Raw genomic sequence first — 22711 nt, forward strand, 5'->3', positions numbered from 1 at the left:
TGTGACTTTCATTTCATGAACTTTAATTTTGTGAATAATAGTTTTAACTCAGCTTATCCCAGAAGGAACTGCGATCACTTTAAACTATTCATGTATAATAAAGCAGAATTTATAAAATGAGAGTATTTTTATTATTTTATTAATCTACCATAAGTTATTTCAGCCTAAAAGTTTGTATTTTGGACACTTTTTGAAGTTTTTTAAATATTCTGTTTTTAATTAAAGAATGAAAATATAGTTTTTTTCTGAAAACTTAATGATAATTTTTTCTATAATGTCATTTTGATTCAACATTATTTTATAAGAGAAGCTGTTAAGCCGGTGATATCAAATACTTAATCATTTTTTTTTTTATTTTAATTTGTCCCATTGTCAAAAACGTTGCCAAAAGTTTAGTAATATAATTAGGAGCTGTGATGGAATGAAAATATGTAGTCTTTATTTTGATCATTTGGATGTTTTCTTTCACAGACAATAAGCTATTAAAATTTGTAAATAGGATAGAATCATTTATATTTAATCACAAAGTTAAAGTAACTCTGCAATGTAAAAATAAATTTTGATATGTGTTGTCTTCCACTGTGTTGAAAGGCCTAAGGAATATTTTTGAAGTTGTATGTATCAAGTTTGAAACTGAAGTAAGGAAAATCTAGACTTTGACCCATTTAGACCTTGCTGAAATTGTTTTTAGGAGTGCTGAATTAATAGCTTTTTAATGCCACTTTATTCTGTTTTTAATGGTTCTACAATTGTTAGATGTATGTAGGGGCTTCACAATTTGATGTTTCATATTTAGTACTGTGATATATATAATGAGGAGTAGATTTTCAATTTAGATTACATTTGTGTTTTTATAGGAACAGCATTAAAATAAAAAATTATAGGCATATAATATTTAGGAGGAATATATTGTTTGAATATTATTTATGGTCAGAAGACAGAGTTTATTAATCTATTCATTGCATAGTTCATGCATAATATTCATGTAAACTTAAGTGTTATCCTAAAAGACTATATAGTGGAGAATCAAAAATTTTAAGTATATTTAAAATGTAAGAAATAGGCCCAAATACTGTTGCCTTATCTTTATATATGATTTACTTTTAATAAGGCAAAAGAGGGGGAAATACCCATTTATTTCCCTTACATATAATTTTGAAGTAAAGCATACATTGCAAAATCTAGATATATACAAAATTTATGACTTGAAGTTGTCTTCCATTGACCCTGCAGAAATTAGAGTATTTACTAAGATTTTATTTCCATGATTTATGAAAAGTCCCTTTTATAGTCATTTAGGTGTTCTTTGTGTTTTTTTTTAAATCCTAGATCTTGTATGCTAATTTGTTTTAGAAACAACCACTATTGAATTTGGGAACTGTTGTTTATGTGAACTCATTTTATGAGTAATATATGTTTTATGTTCTTAATTTTTCTGTTATTAAATTTGGTGTTAGGATTTACCTGAAAATGTTGAAAGTGATGAAATATGAAGCCATTTTAATTAAAGCTATATGGTTAAGTATTTTGTATCTATTAATTGAAATCTATAAATAGATTTTTATATAATGGTGATTATGTAATATAACTGATCATGTATACTGTTTCTCATGAACCTTAACACTTTTTTAATTTTTAAAAATAATTTTATTGTTATAGATTTATGTTGCACATGTACAGGTTTATTACATGGATGTAATATTGTGTAGTGGTGGAGTTTGGGCTTCTAGTGTACCTATCACCTGAATAGTGAACATTGTACCCAATAGATAAATTTTCAACCCTCACAATCTCCCCTCCCCCCGCCTTTTTGAAGTCCCCAATGTCTATTATTCATGAACCATAACACTTTTAATGGCTTCATAATAGGTTATTAAGTGAATACAATAGGTAGGTGGTTAACATTATTTCACGTTACACTTTCAGCTTAACAGCCAGTAAATGTCAGTGGTAATTTTTCTTCTTTTGTTTTTTGTCAATGGTACTTTTTGACTGAATTAATTTTGTTTATATTTTATAGTGGATGATGTTGGAGAGAAATTAGAGCATATGGGGAATACACCATTAAAAATTGGCAGTGATGGTTCACAAGAAGATGTTAAAGAAGATGGGTTTGGTTCAGAAGTAATAAAAGTGTATATATTTAAAGCAGAGGCTGAAGATGATGTTGAAATAGGTACAAATACTAATTTTAATTTATTGCTCTAATAGGAGTTATAATTTATTCTGTTTTCTGAGGACTAGTTTAAAAACATTCTCAAAGCATAGTTTTTTATTATATGTTTCTTTGGGGATAATCTACTTTTAAAAATTGTATATGAATGTAAAGCAGGAATGCAGAATATGTCATTCTTCGATTCTTTCAAACATGAGTAGAATATTACAGCAGAAAATATCAAAAACAAATGATTGGAGAGGATTTGGTTTAGATTAAGAAACTATAATGAGTGTTTACGAGCATGGATTCTAGAGGCAGGCTGCTTGGGTTTTAAATAGGTCCTGCCACTTAGCTAAGTGACCTTTGATAAGTTACTTAACCCCCTTCTGTCTGTTTCCTCATCCATAAAATGCCCATAATAATAACAGCTACCTAGTAAGGCTGTTGTGAGGGTTAAATGGGTAAATACATATAAAAGACTTATATACTGCTTGGCGTATAAGTTTGATGTAAGGATGAACAATTGTCATTTCTCAGTGATAGCTGAAAATTTAAAGTATAATTTATAGGAAAATGTTCTTGGCACTTTGAAATTTATTTTGGAATTTTTTTTTTCTAAAGGGAAATATTTCTATATACTCTCCTTATTAATTTAGGTGATTATTCCATGATACTTCTCTATTTTAATATGTGTTTTAATTTTTAAGGTGGAACAGAAATTGTCACAGAGAGTGAATACACCAGTGGACATTCAGTAGCTGGAGTGCTTGACCAGAGCCGAATGCAGCGGGAGAAGATGGTTTACATGGCAGTTAAAGATTCTTCTCAAGAAGAAGATGATATCAGTAAGAAAATAAGGGCACTCTAGTGACTTATCAGTAGCCATCATGCATTCTTTAAAAAAAAAATCTCAGAGATACAAGCACTGTATAGGAACAAAGTTCAGTAAAATAAGCCTGACCCTTTGACCCTTTGCTGTAAATAATTTAGAAGAGAAGGGTCCTTTTGACCATTCATTTGTACATGTATTGTTCAAATCACCAAACGTTAGATAATATATCTTAATATACTATACTAGAAGTACAGAGATGAGCAACATACAGCTCCTGACATCAGTGAAGCTCATGAATATGTAATTATTGAGTACCTACTTTCTGTGCGTTACTGAATATGTTGCAAGATGTTATCTCATTTAATTCTTACCACTCAGATATGAGATAGGTGGTATTTTCTCTGTCTTATGGAAGGAAAAAAAAGATTCAGGGAAAACAGTTTATCCAAAATCATTCCAATATTAAGTGTGAAGGGCAGGATTTTAATGGTTATCTAACTCCACTGCCAGTGTTCTTTCCACATGGCAGTGGGCACTGTTGGCTTCTCTCTGGATTTAGCAATGGAAGGGCTGATGGTTTGTTCTCCTGTCACTAAGGGGTTATCTTATGTAAGTATGCTTCCAAGCCAAGCTGCCAGGAGTTTGATTTCTTATGCTGTTGATGGTCTCCAAGCAGTTGCTGCTTAAGGTTTTGTGGGGCTAAGTACCACAGGACGATCAAACCTCCTCAGGTTTCCTTTCCTGACATACTGCATGTTTCCTTATAAAGACATTTTACTCTCTGCCTACTTTCTCCTCACCTCAGTATAGGAATGCAGCCCTTTCCTAAGGCTATTCCTGTCTTCTTACTATGCTGAGAAAAACACAATGTTGCCTTGCCCTAGAAGGGTAAGAGCCTCCATTTCACTGCATTAACTTGACAATATTGGGCTTTATCTGTGCTGCACTCTGATACCTACTCCAAGTTTCCTTCCCTAGAAGTCATAGGGTGCTGAATTCCACCCCCAAACATGAGTAATATATTACAACTGAAAATACCAGAACAAATGAATGGAGAAGATTCTGATGGATAGGAAAATAGTTTAATCAAATAATTTCTATTTGGTCTCTAAATTCTTTATTTTTTTATTCATTGGTAAGGAAAGGGGCACAGTAGGAGATGAGAGATTGAGGTTTAACTTAACTTATACCAGAATTCTGTGGGAATGTGGGAAACTTAGACCAGTGTCTGTTTTTGGTTAATAGAGAGAAGACAAACTTGGGAGAAGAGGGATACTTTTTTCCCATGTTTTCCCCCACATTTCTTCTGTAGTCATCCAGGATCCCAGTATGTGAATCAAAGGAAAAGCAAAAATTCAAGATAATTTTCTATTTAACAGGTTAAATGTAAACAGATTATTTTATATAAAGTATATTGTGGCTCTCTAGGTTTAAATATTTTTTTTCTTATCACAATATTGTTTTGTTAAATGAAACTCATTAATGCTTTCTCTCCTCAGTAGAATCTCTTAAAATCTGGCCTATTGAAGAGTGTCCACATATTCTTGATCACTAGCATTATATACATATATAATTTTAATTTTAAATTTTTTTCAATTAGTGTTTTTGATGATTTTTTTATTACATGTATAGTACTGCATTTCATTTATAATATAGTATATGAGATAGTATGGACCACTTTCTAGTATTATTTCTATGAGAAATATTTTCTGAGTCCCAGAAGACTGTCAGGCAAATAAATGTATAATGCCTGGTAGAATGTATGATCATTCCATATATTTCAAGCGCACATGTTTTTATAAAATTTTTAAAAGCCATTTCCATAGGACTTGGTTCTAAGAGGAGAATAAGAATTTTGGTAAATGATTGTCTCCTAGTGGCACTAGCCTCCAAAAGTGCCTAATATAAATTGAAATTAAATTTATAAATTTTTAAATTAACCAAACTGAAATTTGAAAGTTGAAAGATTTACATTGTTTGGAATTTTTACCCATTTATTAAATATTTGGGGTTATAAACAAGCAATTATTTCTAAAATTTAGGTTGCGCTGAAATAGCAGATGAAGTTTACATGGAAGTCATTGTAGGGGAAGAGGAAGGAACTTCTCTCCCTGAGATTCAGCTTGAGGACTCTGATGTTAATAAAACAGTTGTCCCTGTTGTCTGGGCTGCGGCATATGGTAGGATACTGGCATTTTTTCACCTGATAAGTACATAACATGTATTTACTCAGCCTATAGGCCATTAAATAAGCTGTGTGAACGCCACCATGAATTGGCTAATATAATAAAATGTTTTACACTGTGGACTGATTCATCTCTAGTTACTTTAGATGATTTTCCTACCACACACCTTGTACTATTTAAAATGAATCTTGCTTAATGCATTATGTTTTTCAGTATGATCTATTTTAAATCCTACCTGTATAAGTGAGTGCCATAAAAAATTTTATTTTTCTAAAATAGGAATAGCCTTTGAAAATCGATCCTTCCTCTTTTGGAAAAACTTATTTCATTTATTAACTCTACAGATGATAAGGTTTTGGGGTTTTGAAAAAGAAACAGAAACCCAGGTATGCTCTTTTAGAAAGTATATAATGAAAGGTAAATTTATCAACTTATTTTTTCCCTTTCAGTCTTATTTTATTTCATTCCTATGTAATGTACAAGATGGTCCAGGTATACTTTTTACTTTGAAAAATTTTGATGTTCAAATGCATTAATTTATCTAAACTTGGTTCTTCCAAAGGTTCATTCATTCAACAGTCATTTATTGAGCATCTTCAAAGTTGGGGGTACACTGCAGAAATATCTACCCAGTTTTCATTTAAAAAGTAAAATTGTTCTAGATGTTGACAATTCCAAGGATGCTGACAGCAGCCCTTATTTTCAGTATGTGACATTATCTAACCTATGGGAGTGGAAGAACGCAACAATTTTTTTTTAACCCAAGGAATGGTGGGCAAAGTAAGATTCTGTAGATTAAGATGTGATCCACTAGTAGTCATTATAATTAGCATATCAGTTTTTAATTAGTCTTTTTTTTTTTTAAGGAGATGAAAGAAGAGTCTCCCGAAGATACGAAGATTGTCAAGCATCAGGTGAGAGAGCATTGTATATGAGATGTGAGTTAAAGGTTTGACTTTATATACTGCTTGGTAAGTAACAAGTTTGTGTCTACAGACACATTTGTTGGACTCTTACTTGCTTAGTCATACCTAATCTAGTTAGTTAAATAGGTGTTTGCCTCTTTGAGGAATTAATTTATATGTGGACATAATGTGTGTTAATCTGTAAATGCAGTTCAATTTAGATTTCCCTCAAACTTCAAGCATCAGGCAGTTTACCACATGGACCATAACAGGTTGCTATGGAAAAAATAAAATAGAAATTATTTGGACAGAAAAGTAACAATTATTCATGATATCAACCCCTTGTTAGTGTTCTTTTCGGGGCAGAACTGTTTTCTTAATTTCTATGGCAACCAGTGCATTTATATATAACTGTTATATAAAACCCATGTGTCAGCTTAATTTTGTTTTAGTTTTAATAGACTCTATATAGTGTTATTCTCTAGTTGATCTTCTTGTTAAGTTTTCTTAAGCAAGGAGATACTTTCTTATGATAACGTGTCATTGTTCTGTTTCTACCCTTGGGGAGTGTTTGACTCTCTAAACTTAAGTGTTGATTTCGAGAAATTGATGAGAAGTATAGATCACAGCATATAAGTTAACCTGACAGTTTTGTAGGTCTACATTTTTTAGCTAAATTGCATAAAACCACAACGGATTTTTGAGAACTAGGATTTTATTAAGTACTTAAATTGCAATAAATTGCCTACCATATGTTAACCCCTAAAATCAATATTAATATGTAGTACTCTTTATATCAAGTACATTATTCTGAAGCATATCTACAAGAGATCTGTTTTGTTTTTTATGCATTACACATAGTCACCATAACTATAATGGTTCACTAATATATCTACATTTCTTTTTAAATTAATTTCATCAGCCTTCATTGGTTAAAAAAAAAAAAAAGTTGGTCTGATGCCAAGATTTTGTTTCAAATTCAGTTTCTTTTCTTCTTCTTTTTTTTTTTTTTTTTTTTTGAAGAGACAGGGTCTTGCTGTTACCCAGGCTGGTGTCCTGTAGCACAATCATAGCTCACTGCAACCTTGAACTCCTGGGCTCAAGCAGTCCTCCCATCTCAGGCTCCTAAGTAGCTGGGACTACAGGTGCATGCCACCATGCCTGGCTAATTTGTTTTTTTGTAGAGACAGGATCTTATTATGTTGCCTAGGGTGGACTGAAATTCCTGACCTCAAGCAATCCTCCTGCTTCAGCCTCCCAAAGTGCTGGGATTACAGGTGTGGGCCGTCATGCCCAGCCCAAATCTAGTTTCTTATGTTACATTCATCTTATCAGTTTATTCCTGATAAAATTGAGATATTTTAAATTTAATTGATGATCAGACTGAGATATTTTAAAGTTAATTTCACATGATATCTTATTCAAAGTGTTTACACATATATGTCTTTACTTGTGAGTGAGAGAGAGCAAGAGTGAGAGAGAGAAACAGAATCATAAGATGGATATACTTTGTGAAATTTACTACCACAGTGGTAACTTGGTGTCATGTCATCTATAGTAACTCATCCAACAGAACCAAAAAAGTATAAATGTATGTAATTTAATAATGTTTCAATTTTTTTCCAGGAAATACTTTGGACTCAGCATTAGAAAGCAGAAGTAGTACAGCAGCACAGTACCTTCAAATTTGTGACAGCATTAATACAAATAAAGTACTTAAACAAAAAGCCAAGAAGAGGAGAAGGGGAGAAACCAGGCAGTGGCAAACAGGTAAATACTTTGCTTTATGAATATTATAATTATTTGAGATGTGGAAGTATTTTTTTGTCACCAAAGAAAAATATCTGTGGTTTACACGGCAGTTCTACTCTCCACGTACCTGTTTGTGTATGCTATAGATAATTGGTTTTTGTTTTTCATATTGTGTGACTGGTACTTAATAAAACTATGGTTGTTTGCTCTTTATTCCAAAGATACTTTTACAGAGAATTTTCATGTTGGTTTAACAATAAAGGGTACCTGTTTTTGGTATTCAAAATATATATGATACTGCATTTTGACATGTGAGTGGTTCATAGTAGAGTGCTGCTCATTACATTTTAGTGAGCTACTTTGCATAAATTGCTTTTATTATGTATTTGTTATATTACAGAATTTTATTCAACTAGTATAGTTTTCACATAGTGAATGCCAACTAGTTTTGGCACTTTTGTTATAAAATCCTTTAAAACAGTCTGACCAAATGTCACAACTTTCTCTTTTCTTTATCTAGCTGTTATAATAGGTCCTGATGGACAGCCCCTCACAGTGTACCCTTGCCATATTTGCACAAAAAAGTTTAAATCCAGGGGATTCTTAAAAAGACACATGAAGAATCATCCTGATCATTTAATGAGAAAAAAATATCAGTGTACAGATTGTGACTTTACAACTAACAAGAAAGTGAGTTTCCATAACCACTTAGAAAGCCATAAGCTTATAAACAAAGTCGACAAAACCCATGAATTTACAGAATACACACGAAGATACAGAGAGGCTAGTCCACTGAGTTCCAATAAACTTATTTTAAGAGACAAGGAGCCGAAGATGCACAAGTGCAAATACTGTGACTATGAAACTGCAGAACAAGGACTGTTAAACAGACATTTGTTGGCCGTTCACAGCAAGAATTTTCCTCATGTTTGTGTTGAGTGTGGGAAGGGTTTTCGACATCCTTCTGAACTCAAGAAACATATGAGAACCCATACTGGTGAGAAGCCATATCAGTGTCAGTATTGCATTTTCAGGTGTGCAGATCAATCAAATCTGAAAACTCACATTAAGTCTAAACATGGTAACAATTTGCCATATAAATGTGAGCATTGTCCCCAAGCATTTGGTGATGAGAGGGAGCTTCAACGTCATCTGGATTTGTTTCAAGGACATAAGACACACCAGTGTCCTCATTGTGACCATAAGAGCACCAATTCAAGTGACCTTAAGCGGCACATCATATCTGTTCATACTAAGGATTTTCCTCACAAATGTGAGGTCTGTGATAAAGGTTTTCATCGTCCTTCTGAGCTCAAAAAGCATAGTGATATCCATAAGGGTAGGAAGATTCATCAGTGTAGGCACTGTGACTTTAAAACATCCGATCCATTTATTCTTAGTGGCCATATCCTTTCAGTTCATACTAAAGATCAGCCATTGAAATGTAAAAGGTGCAAGAGAGGATTCAGACAACAAAATGAGCTCAAAAAACATATGAAGACCCATACTGGAAGGAAGATTTACCAATGTGAGTATTGTGAATATAGCACTACAGATGCATCTGGCTTCAAACGACATGTGATATCGATACATACAAAAGACTATCCACACAGGTGTGAATTCTGCAAGAAGGGATTCCGAAGACCATCAGAAAAAAATCAACATATTATGAGGCACCACAAAGAGGCTCTTATGTAATAAGATCAATATAAAGAAAGAAGCTATTTAGGAGATATGATATGCTACTTGGGAGAAAACTCTCACTAACTGTCTCACCAGGTTTCAAAGCTTGATACTAAACCATGACTTTACATTCTTTGTATTAAAGATCTTAAAATATTTGAATTCATGGGGGATCCCATAGCCCTTTGAAAATTACTTAAAGAATTTAAGAAGCACTATAGTGGTCACAGAAAAACTTCTTAAGTATCTATGTAATAGTATTATATGCATACTTAAACTACAGAGGGGAAAAGCAAAGACAAATACTTTATTTGGCTGATTATGTTAGATACAAATGTTTCTGAAAAGAGAATACATAATTGAGTTTAGCGATGCTTTGCTATAGCAAGCAAACCCACTTTTATGCAATTTTAGAAATGGGGCGGGGAGACAAAATGTGGTCATTCATCAGTCACTTAGTCATTGAGCCTTTTATATTGTACCTGGAAATTAAATTCCAGAAACAACAAAAGTTTTGTGTATTCATTAAAAGAAAACTAACTGGAAAGCAGGTTAGATTAATTCAGTACTATTAAAAAAGAATTCAGAGCTGTTAATATTTTATCACAGGATAGGATACTTAAAATATAGCATTCTGTGCTGAGGTCTAAGGTGAAGTCTATAAAGATTAAAGTTCCCTTTTTTTCTGATGTTCAAGTTGATTGTTGTTCAGTATGGCATATATGACAAAAGTATATTTGAGTCAAATGTGGCTTTCGAAACTGGATGCAACATTAGCGTTGCAAACAAAATCAGCACTATATTTCTTAATGATCTAAAGATTAAATTGAGAGAACACAGTTTTCTTAAATATTATAATGTCTAGAGTTTTTTTAGGACAGTCTTAGCAAGTATGATTGTTCTAGTCTTACTTGCTCTAATGTTTAAAGGTGCAATTTTATGCCATTATTGAAATTGATTTTTAAAATCTATATACCATATTATTAACATGCATTTTCAATACGAGGCAGTGTTTATGCAGTATTTAAACAGAGCAATATGCTGCCAATAGAGTTTGGAGGTGGATATTTAGTTTACAGTGTATAAACTTAAAATATGCATCCCTTTAACAACGCTTTGTGTTAGCATGCTGCAAATCAAAATGGCACTTAATATTAAAAACTGGTTTAGGGAAATTTTATGAAAATCCTGTTCATAAATGTAATGCATATGATATGTACTTTTAAGTTTTAGTTGCTTCATGTTTACATTCAGCTGTTTACCATAATTAAAATGTAATTTTACTTCATGCTATATTGTGGCTTTGTGTTTCAAATAATGTTCACCTTTCTGTTTTTGCACCAGATAAGAATCAGTTCCTTGAGAATAAATTTTTTATCTTTCTTAACTTCAGAATATTAAATTTGGAATATCTACTAAAATTGTGTGTTATGTGGCTGTAAATGATGTACACGCTGTAAAATAAGATCGCTACTGTTATGTGGGATTATTATTTCTAAATGTTACTCATTGAAATGAGCATACAATAAAAAGCATTTATTGCACTTCATGGTTTTATGAGTTTATTTAAAGTTGCAATATTTTGTATTAAAAGACTTCACTTCCGATTTATCTTAGGCAGATTGGTCCTTTCTTTAATGTCTTGCTGAATTTTGTTCATTAACAACAACATGAACTAGGAATTTAAACAGTTATGATGACTGTGTAATGCATATTTCTTAAGAATGTATGTTATCTGCTAAAATCATAATGAAATACTATAAATAAAAGTGTCCATTTTAAGATCTTAGATTTCATATTATAGAGAAAACTAAAAGTTCTTAACTTGCTTAAATGATACAATCCTGAGCAGTGAATACATCTAATTATGTTCCCCAATATACATTCAAAAGGAAAAGTATTGATGTGTGTGTTTGGCAAAGATTTCTGCAAATGAGCATAAAAATAACTTTATGTTCAAACCAGTGAGCATTTCATAGAATTCTATATATATGGCATGGTTAGTTAAGACTCTTTGTCAATTGAATTATTAATTATTATTAATCACTAGCAGAAAAAGAAATATCAGCCTCACATGTTAGACCAGTGCTTCTTAAATTTAACGTCTATAGAAATCACCTAGGGAACTTGCTGAAATGCATATTCTGATTCAATAGATTTGGTGTGGGCCTACAATTCTGCATTCCTATTAAGTTCCCAGGTGTTGCCACCATATGAGTAATAAGGTGGTAGATAAAAGCACCTGCTGTAATTCTGGCACATGTTAATTACTATGCTTAAACAGATAGTTGTGGGTGAGTGGACAGAGGGAATTCTTACTGAGGACATGACATTAAAGCTGAGATATGAGTGGTAAGAAGCAGCCAGCCAGATCTTGTGGAAGAGCAAGGCAGAGAAACCTGCAGATGCAAACAACCTGAGATACAACAAGCTTTGGCTGGACAATCGTTAGCAAGGGAGAGTGATAAGAGATGGTTGCAGTGATCCAAGATTGCGCCATCGCACTCCAGCCTGGGTGACAAGAGTGAAACTCCATCTCAAAAAAAAAAAAAGATGAGCCCTATGAGAAGTTTGAAACGGGAAGTCCTTGGGAAAAGTTAAGGAAAAGAATACTGTTACATGTTTTGAAAATCACTCTGGAGGCTCTAAGAAATGTAGAGGAGCTGAACGATGCAGCCATGTTAAGAGGTTATTCTAATTGTCATGGTTACAGTGGAGCTAGAGAAAAGTATATGGATTTTCTTCTATATGTATATTGGGCTTAGAAAATGTCAGCCCAGGTAGAGCAGATATGAATTTAGCCCATGTTACAAACAAAATATTGTCTTTAAACTATGGATTTTCCTGGCATAATGCTTTCCTACATACCAGAACAGATTCCACCTAAAAAATGTAAATCTGTAAGTCAAAGTACCTTCACAAGACAAAGAAAAAATTGGGAATTACTGAAAAAACATTTTTCTAGAACAGTTCAGGGTCATATGTGTAGATAGATTTATCCAATTGTCACTTTTAAATTGCTTATGCCATGAAGGAGAAGATAGTATTTGGGAACTCTTACCCAGATAGGGCCCTTAAATTCAACTGCTCATGTCTCTTACAGGACAACCACAAGTTTAGTTTGAACCTTGAACTTTCTTTAAAGATACATATCCCTTTAATTGCAGAAAACCATATAGAAAAATATAATGAACCTCTATATAGCCATCACCCAGCTTCAATAATTATCACTTTATGGCCAATCTTGTTTCATTTGTATTCTTCCTCACTTATCCCTTCATCCACTTACCCCTGATTAGCTTATTTTGATGCTTCCTTCCCCCACTGGTTTAATTTGTAGCAAATCCCAGACATCTTTGCAACAAGTTTTGAAGGATACAGCACAATTCTTAACATGCTTACTTCCAAGGGGGAAATGACTAGTCTTCTATGAAGGCAGAGGGACAAAATAATCATCTCATTTAACTCTTTCAACTTCCCCTTGTGAGAACCAAGAAAAAGCTGACTAGACTTGGTATTCCATACAGTACGATTTTTTTGAACTAATAAGGCTTTAGAGAAGCTGCAGGACTAGATTAGAACCTTAGAATATAATTGGTTTGAGACCATTCCCAATCTCCCAACTTTGTTCAACTCCACCCTGTTCTTCCAAAAGAATTATAACTTGTAAATTTGGAACTGATTGAGAAAGATCTCTTCTTGTCTTGGATCCTGGATAAGAACTGGATATTGTTGTGAGGGGTCTTTAGATTCCTAAAGGTCCTGCAGAAGAACTTGGCTAATTTGTAACTTCAAGGGCATAGCATTAGATGTCCCAAACTAAAAATGTGTCGCTTGCCTGTTTCAGTTATGCCTTTCTCTTTGATCATTACCGAAGTAACTACTCCAAAGGGAACTCTCCTCCATTTTAAAATCTGGACCAATTGACAATATTGACACTATCTCATTTAACCTATAATGTAAGTCCTAGTCACCTCCCATCTGATTCCAAAACCCTCTTGTCCTAGATTCCAGTGCCACTCACCCATCATGACATGGCTGGCTCATCAGACTCTTTTAGGGAACTAGATCAAAAAGCCTATATTTTCTCCCATTTAAAGACATTTGTCTGTCTTATTGGATCTTGGCACATATGAATTAATAAGTATTCAACACTATTATCAAACAAACTACAGAATCAAAGCATTACATTGGAAACACTGTTCCAACATAAAGGATCTCTGGAACATATACTTCAATTTGAAAAAGAATTATTTTAATGTGGTAGGATGGGAAACCAAGCGTAAAGGCTATGAACTTAACAACATCTCATTGTCTGTGACAGGCCAATCTAAGATTACCAAGACTGCCTAGCTATCTGATTTTCTCGTAAAACAATTCTGAAGTATGTCTTCTTCAGGACTAAATATTGTTAAATGATTTATTAAGAAAGATGCACTTGTTTATTACTTCCTTTATTTAAATGTTTTCTATGTACTATTTAATATATCCTAAGTTGTGTGTGAAATGCTTCATATTTTTTTAACTGGACAAAAAGTACTATGGAAATCCAGTCAATTTGGTTTTGGCATGTGGTGGGGAAGATGTACCTCATAAGGAAACTTTTTCACAATATTATTTACTTTCAAAAGAATTAATATTTTCAAAAGAAACATGTCATCTTTGTAGATTGCAACAATGGGAAAGGTGTGATGATGGCTTTTTGTTAAGGTGATCTAAATTGGGCGGTGAGATGGAAAGTTTTTTAAAGCTTTATTTTGTTCCTTTATGTTAAGAAGGAGTAAGGCAGCAAAAGCACTATTACAAGGATGGGAAGAATGCTTTATGGAACAAGTGAGTTATGGAACTTAGAAATCTAAGTTTGAAAGCAAAGAAATTCTAATTTAAAGAAGAAACTTGCTTCAACTGGAGGTTGAACTATGTTAAAGTAGTCCACATAAGGAAATTTTCTGCTTTTGTTTTTAATGAGAGTGATGCTTGTTAGCTCCAACATAAACATTCACATGATGATAATTTCCTGACAAAAATATACAGCTAAACTAAAAATCCTTCTGCATATTTCCTACTTGGACTTTCACACAAACCATGTAAATACTTCACATATTTTATTTAGACACATAAACAGATTACTTTGCATGTCATTGCGCAGTCTCCATTTTATGTGACAAATCTAAAGTGAAAACATACTGGAATATAAATTAGATAAATAGGCACTCCTCACCTGACAACTTTGAAATTTTCAGAGATAAGCAATGTGAAACTTATGAGAGGGAAATTTATCACTACTACCTCTATTGATCTTAATCACAAATTGGAAAAGATATATATTTGTCATTTAAATATATAGAACAGCTCTTTATATCATCACATTTTGTATTACAATTGAAAAAACTGTTAAGTATGGTAAGGATGTTGTTATGACCCCAATTCACTATCCATGGATCAAGTGAGCCAATAAAGTGCTGACTTCTTACTTTTTAAAATCTTTGTGGATATATAATAGGTGTACATATTTATGAGGTACATGAGATATTTTGATACAGGCATGCAATGTGAAATAATCACATCATGGAGAATTGGGTATCCATCCACTTAAGTATTTATTGGTGTTACAAACAATCCAATTATACTCTTAGTTATTTTAAAATGTACAATTAAGCTATTATTGACTATACTCACCCTGTTGTGCTATCAAATACTAGGTCTTATTCATACTTTCTAACCATATAGTTTTTGTACACATTAAGCATCCCCAGTTCCCCTCGCACACCCCTTTTCCCAGCTTCCGGTAACCATCCTTCTACTCTCTATATCCATGAGTTCAACTGTTTTGACTTTTAGATCCGACAAATAATTGAGAACATGCAATGTTTGTCTTTCTGTTTCTGGCTTATGTCACTTAACATAGTGACCTCTAGTTCCATCCATGACTCCTTAACTGCCCCCGAATTTTGGACACTGTTTTTTTTTAAGTATTTTGGAAAACTCACACCTGTTCTCATTTTTAAACCTTAATAATAACAGTTTCCTATTAAGCTAATAAAACTTCCCCTTATATTATTTGTAATGTGTGCATAACATAGAACACTTTTTTTACAGTTACATATATGAATTATTGGCAGAGGAGAAACTCCTCTGTTGTTCCTACACCAAGGGAAAAAAAAATGTAAGAACTGTATAGCTCATGAAGAATATTAACATTTTTCTATCACAAAATATTGATAAAACTGGAATTGTATCAATTCATGTTATGGAGCTTAACATTTTAGCCAAAATATTAAGATAATATAAATGAGGCTTTTAGCTTCATATCAAGACCTATTTGAATACTTCTAGAAACGAACATTAAAAGTTTTTTCCTCATTTATGGTTTGATGTAGTGTAGTGCCTCAACTGTTCTTAATGGTTTCTTAGTATAATGAATAATTATTATAATATAATTATAAGGCATTGCAGAATTTTATGTGGATACTTGCAAAGATATTTCAGTTCAAAACTTCAAATTATATACCCAAATATGTTTGGTGCCTTAATCTGTACTTGGACAAAGGCAACATTTTAATTTTTGCTAAGTCTTAACTTTAGCTAGATGGGTTGAAATTTAAAATTTTCATACTCATCTTGCATTGAAAAAATACTTGTGTTCACTTATGTTCACTTTGTAAGGTCATTAAAGCCCAATTGCTAAATCAACTTCTAAGCATACTAAATATTCTGCTACAAAATATTTCTCCCAAGTAGGATAAATCTGTCAAGTATTTGCTGTTGCTATTTTTATTCCCTAGGTCTTTATATCTATGTAATATTTCAATGACATGTTTGCATACCACTATGAAAAAACTTACCTTCCTTCCACCTACTACTACCATATTGTGTTATATGTTTTTTAAGAGGTAGGCTCATTTGGGGAAGGTATGCTTTAAAAGAACAGATTTGCCAAGGGACTAATATGTACTTAGAACCAGAATAGCATACTGTATAATTTAGTGGACTTAGTTATTTCAAAAGATATTATTCCACTTCCCTATTAAATGAAATTGATCATCACCTTTGACTTAGCTATCTCTCCAACAGGTGAAAATAGTGTGAATAAAGCATATCTTTTAGTCATAAGGCCTAGTGTGAAAAGCAAATGTGAAAAGCAAAGTAGGTATGTATTCTATACTAGCTATTATTTTTGCTTCAATTGTATTTTATCTTTTTCTGTTAAAAAAAAAAAACCATGATTTCATCTTGTGACTGAACTGCACATATAATATCAGAGAAAATCTTCTAATGGCATAACTTGTAAAATCTCTACCCCAACAAATTAGTTCAATATCTAGGAGGCACCCTATCTGAAAAATAATGAGCTATCTTCTACGGTGTCTGCAATCAAACTTTAAACAAGCAGGTCCCTCTTTCAATTAGTATGTTGTTATACTGAATACATGAGTGTTACAGAAAAGATTTAGGTCTCATAAATGGCTGAAGAAGCTGTCATCTACAGAACTAATTCATTCCATTAGATTTCTTGGGTTAGCAGCATGGTTCCAAATTCTGATTGGCCTTTAGTGATGGAAAAATAACAAAGTACTAATGCAGACACTCACACACACACAAAACAAAAACGCCTTTGAGTTGTAATACTTTGAAGTGGATCCATTCATGGCTAGAAAAGAAAAAAAAGTTATCTTACAACTGGTTCATAATTAAAGTCAATGTTACTGTATGCAAAGTTATGGAAAATTATTTAAATTTGTATGCATAAAACAAAAGGACATCCATTGCACTTTTGTGGCACTGTTTTATACATATATTCAATGACACAATGATTTGTCTTTCTTACTTTAGTCATGGTATGTTTCAAATGACTTTAAGAGTGAAAGAGAATTAAGTAGATTTCCTTCTTAGTATTATTTAGAGTTTAAGTATGTCCAATTGTCTCTTAATAAATATGGATTTTCATCTGTGAATGCATTTAAATATATTCTGACCTTGCTATCAGTATCTATAGATTCTTCAAATATCAATTTTGATTTTTACTGCTGCACATTTTTACTGGAGAGAGAAGTAGCGGCTACTGTTCTGTAGACCCTTTATTTGGCAGGTCTTCATATTGCCACCTCTGGGACACATGTGGTTAGGGTGAGTAGCAGCAATTGCTTCTCAGTCTTAACTTTCGGCATCAAATTATCTTTGGCAAATTTTAAATTCTATGGGTTGATAATTAGTAGTAAGTAATTTTCAGCTAATTAATGACCTAACAAAAACAACATTTCAGAGTTTAAATGCGGTTATTTTTACTTTGGGATTACTAAACATTGGTTGCTTTCATTGATGACAACAACCATACTTAAAAGATTGATGGCTGGATTGTAGTAAAAGAAGGGCTTCAGCGCTAAAGAAACTTTTTGGATTTTTTTTTGTTGACTTAAATATTTGAGCTTGTTCAACCAAAAGATGTTTCTAAAAGTTATTTAACAGATGTTTAATTTTATTAACTATACATCTGAAGTGTAATTTTAAAATATTTTTCAAAAGGTTCTGCAGAATACCTGATTGATATTTGTATATTTGTCTATTGCTCACCATGGTATACTTAAGCATTTTAAGGCTTTTATTGAAGTATAATAAACATGTAGAAAAAATTGACATAAGTATTCAAATAAATGAATTTTCCCAAACTGAACATGCATACACAACCATCTCCCAGATAAAGAAACAGAACATTATTGAGACCCTGAATCCCTCCTTATGCTTCCTTTTAATCAGTATCCACCCCACAAGGATAACCATTTCTTCATTTAATAGTCATAGATTTAGTTTTGCCTACTTTTAGTACCTCAGTAGTTTGACAGGTAGATAATTTATCATAAGAAGTCAAAAGCTGTCATTTTCACAATGTTTTAAGTCAGATCGGTATGATTTGAGAACTAGAATCCTCAAACTTTTCTCTGTTCATTTCACCAGAAGGATATCACACATTCCTATGATCCCTACCAGTGGCTTACTATTAGAATCTCTTGAACCAGTGTAGGAATATATAATTAGGAAAAAAACCCAAGAACATTCTGTTAGCAGTTTTTCAACCTCAACACTATTTACTAGGGGCTGGACAATTCTTTGTTGTGGGAGACTGTCCTTCACACTGTATTATGTTCAGCAGCATCCTAGTTCTCTAATCACTAGATGCCAATAATACCCACCCCTCTGGTTGTGAAAACCAAAAATGTCTCTAGACATTGCTAAATGTCCCCTAAGGTACAAAATTGCTGTTGCAGAGAGCAACTGTGCTAGGGAATATATAGTTGGCCCTTGGTATCCATGGGTTCTCCACCAATGATGGGTTGAAAATATTCAGGAAAAATATCACTTCTGTAATGAACATATACAGACTTTTTTTACTGTTATTACCGCCTAAACAATACAGTATAACATGTACTTAGAATCTACATTGAATTAGGTATCGTAAGCTAGAAATGACTTAAAGTATACGGTAAGATGTGCATAGGTTATATGCAAATATTATGCCATTTTGTATAAGGGACTTGAGCATGTACAGATTTTGATATCTGCAGGGGATCCTGGAACCAATCTCTCATGGATAGTGAAGGACAACTATATACCCCCTGTTTGATGATCATTACTTTAAAACTTAATAGAGCAATATGTGAAAGTTTTAGAGAAGTAGCTCTCATTCCTTTATAAGAAGGTTTCAATAATCAGTCCCCTTAGCAATGGATTGGACCACCTAAAAGATGCTAAGATCCATGTCACCTGGCCATTTTGGAGGATGTTGTAGAATGTAAAGTAAATATTGGAGTATATGATGTTTAAAGTATTCTTCAGCAGCCTCACTATAACTGTGGGATTTAAAGCTGGAGGATGTTACAATCTAGTGAGGAAGCTGGAAGCATCTCTTCTTTCTAAATCCTAATTATATATATATATACACACACACATATATATACACACACACGTATATACATGTGTATACATATATATGTAAAATCCACAGGAATAGGTACCACATGCAAGATTGCAAGACAATTCTATTGAAACATGCCTCTTCTCCATTTTCCAGTTGCCTTCATAATTGTCTATGACATTTGCTACCTGCTTTAGGAAAAGGGAAACTTTTTTGGAAAATTTGAATGGAACCCATTCAATAACTACTGAGCTAGGCAAGAAAATAAATAAAATTAGTATATCACTAATGTTTATCTTCTTTTTGTGGGGCAAAAATTATATTTATATTATAGCTTAAATAATCAATTATATTGCCCTATGTATGAATCTTTCCAAAATTTCTTAATTCCCACTATGTATCAATAATGGAAACAGAAAATCCCAAGAGAAAAAAATACTCAAAAGTTTTTGGTTCATTTGATTTTTTACATCAATTTTAAAAAGCTGTACATATATAATCGGTCGGGCACGGTGGCTCACGCCTGTAATCCCAACACTTTGGGAGGCTGAGGCGTGCAGATCACGAGGTCAGGAGATCGAGACCATCCTGACTAACACAGTGAAACCCCGTCTCTACTAAAAATACAAAAAAAATTACCCGGGCATAGTGGCGGGCGCCTGTAGTCCCAGCTACTCGGGAGGCTGAGGCATGAGAATGGCGTGAACCGGGGAGGAGGCGGAGCTTGCAGTGAGCCGAGATCGCGCCACTGCACTCCAGCCTGGGCCGCAGAGGGAGACTCCGTCTCAAAAAAAAAAAAAAAAAAAAAAAGAGAAAGAAAAAAACCTGTACATATATAATCAAAATAGGGCTAAAAATGTCCAAGTGAACTTACACAAGTGTATTTGTCTTCTGTTTTCTCAATCACAATAGTCTGTGTTTCACTACCCGGTGGTATATATTCGTAGTCATCATACAGGAGGCCTAGGATTGGATATTGTGTCCTGTACCTGTAGACAAGAAAAGAGTTTACAGGCTGCATGAGAAAATAACTTACATTCCTTTTTAGTCACTCCTAGTTTGATTGCCCTTATTAAGCCAATTTGGCTCTGAATGACTTTTTAACTGAAAAAAGAAAAAAAAAATCCAATTTCAATGGACAAAGATGTACAACCATTATTTTCAAGAAAATAAAATAGAGAGACTTCTGTTTCTGGCCATGATGGACCACTGGCAGCACAGGACAGTGACCCCAGAAAAGGGAAGCAAATGATATGGGCCCTACAAGTGCCTAGCTCACTGCCTGGAGAGATTTGCTTGGTCACAGATAAGGAAAAGGAAGCTAAACAGATCCCAGCAGTCTCACCAAGATGAGATGATAAAGTTTAGAATAAATATAGGCAAAGGCACCCTGAGTTTGTGCGGCACAGGAGCAGACAGAAGAGAGCTACATAGGCAGAGGTCAGGACAGCTGTAGGGGTTTTCCCAAGAACCGTTGAGTGAGTACCGATCAGTGTGTCTATATGTGGAGAAGCTACCAAGACTTAGGAAATAATGACTAGAAAAGAGCAGGCTGGCAATTTTTGGAGCTCTCATAGGGTTGGTAATGTTTTGTGTTCCACTAAGCAGAGTGAAAAGCTCTCCCGATGTAGAGGCCATCAGATAGATACCACAGAATATTGCCTTAGTAGTGGGATAAAATTAGCCTCAAAGTACAGGTTATTCTCAAAAAGCTTAAAAGCAAGGCTTGAATGTATGAAATTGTTTCCAAGTAATTTCCTCTCAGAACAAAACCCCAAATATTTTAAGTAATACCCTAGCAAAAATCTAAAATTCAACAATATAAAATCACAATTCATTGCATTCAATGAAAAATGAATAGTCATGCAATGGAAGATATGACTAATAATGAAGAGAAATATAAATTAGTAGAAACAGACCAAGAGACAATACTGATAAAAAATTAGTAGGCAGATGTGCATTTATTACAAACATGCAAAATATACAATGTATATTCAAGAAGTTAGAGGAAAGCATGAACACAATGAGGAGAGAAATAGAGAATATAAAAAAGATCCACAATGGACTTCTAAAGATTAAAAATATAGATGGCATTAACAGCAGATTAGGCACTGCCTTAAAAAAAGACCAGTAAATTAACAGCAGATTAGGCACTGCATTAAAAAAAAAAGACCAATAAATTTGAATACATCAAGAGAAATAATCTAAAATAAAACAAAAGAAAATGGAAACAAAAATGAACGAAGCATGAAATAACTGTGGAAAATATCAAATGTCCTTATATATGTATAATTAAAGTCCTGCAGGATTGGCAGCAGAAAAAAATAATTGAAGACATAATGACCAAATTATTTCCAAGTGTGATGTAAAGCTATAAACACATGTATCCAAGAAGCTCAGTGAATGTGAAAAAAAGAAACATGAAGAAAACTACAGAGAGGCACATCATTATCAAATTGCTGAAAACCAGTCAAAGAGAATCTTAAAAACAGTCTCAGAGAAGAAAGGACATTATTCAAAGAACAAAAATCATAAGATTAACAAAAAACTTATCAGTCACAATGAAAGTCAGAAGACAGAAGAGCAACATTGTTAAAGTACTTTTTTAAAAAAAGTGTAAAAAAAAAATCTCCTTAAGCTGATAAGCAACTTCAGCAAACTCTCAGGATACAAAATCAATGTGCAAAAATCACAAGCATTCTTATACACCAATAACAGAAAAACAGAGAGCCAAATCATGAGTGAACTCTCATTCACAGTTGCTTCAAAGAGAATGAAATACCTAGGAATCCAACTTACAAGGGATGTGAAGGACCTCTTCAAGGAAAACTACAAACCACTGCTCAGCGAAATAAAAGAAGACACAAACGAATGGAAGAACAGTCCATGCTCATGGATAGGAAGAATCAATATCGGAAAATGGTCATAGTGCCCAAGGTAGTTTATAGATTCAATGCCATCCCCATCAAGCTACCAATGAGTTTCTTCACAGAATTGGAAAAAACGACTTTCAAGTTCATATGGAACCAAAAAAGAGCCCGCATTTCCAAGAAAATCCAAAGCCAAAAGAAAAAAGTTGGAGGCATCACGCTACCTGACTTCAAACTATATACAAGGCTACAGTAACCAAAACAGCATGGTACTGGTACCAAAACAGATATATAGACCAACGGAACAGAACAGAGCCCTCAGAAATAATACCACACATCTGCAACCATCTGATCTTTGACAAACCTGACAAAAACAAGAAATGGGGAAAGGATTCCCTATTTAATAAATGGTGCT

General features: G+C 33.3%; 2 protein-coding genes across 3 annotated transcripts in view; one reads left to right on the forward strand and one right to left on the reverse strand.

Annotated features, from left to right (window-relative positions):
• The window catches only part of ZNF711 (zinc finger protein 711), a 28726-nt gene extending 17663 nt beyond the window's left edge, over positions 1–11063 (forward strand). For both annotated transcript variants that reach the window (XM_011971356.1, XM_011971357.1), the window contains 6 exons: positions 2021–2176; positions 2866–3003; positions 5033–5170; positions 6043–6090; positions 7708–7851; positions 8354–11063. In XM_011971356.1, the coding sequence (XP_011826746.1) occupies positions 2021–2176; positions 2866–3003; positions 5033–5170; positions 6043–6090; positions 7708–7851; positions 8354–9531 (1802 nt within the window). In that variant the 3' untranslated portion in view covers positions 9532–11063. The remainder of the gene's footprint in view (positions 1–2020; positions 2177–2865; positions 3004–5032; positions 5171–6042; positions 6091–7707; positions 7852–8353) is intronic.
• Positions 11064–14606: 3543 nt separating this feature from the next.
• Positions 14607–22711, reverse strand: part of POF1B (premature ovarian failure, 1B) — a gene marked incomplete at its 5' end in the record, with an annotated part of 92145 nt that continues 84040 nt past the window's right edge. Inside the window, 2 exons of the mRNA XM_011971358.1 lie at positions 14607–17167; positions 20301–20415. Of these exons, the coding sequence (XP_011826748.1) occupies positions 17162–17167; positions 20301–20415 (121 nt within the window). The remainder of the gene's footprint in view (positions 17168–20300; positions 20416–22711) is intronic.

The sequence above is a fragment of the Mandrillus leucophaeus genome, unplaced genomic scaffold, assembly GCF_000951045.1.
Source record: "Mandrillus leucophaeus isolate KB7577 unplaced genomic scaffold, Mleu.le_1.0 Scaffold1213, whole genome shotgun sequence".
In the NCBI taxonomy this organism is placed as follows: Eukaryota; Metazoa; Chordata; class Mammalia; order Primates; family Cercopithecidae; genus Mandrillus; species Mandrillus leucophaeus.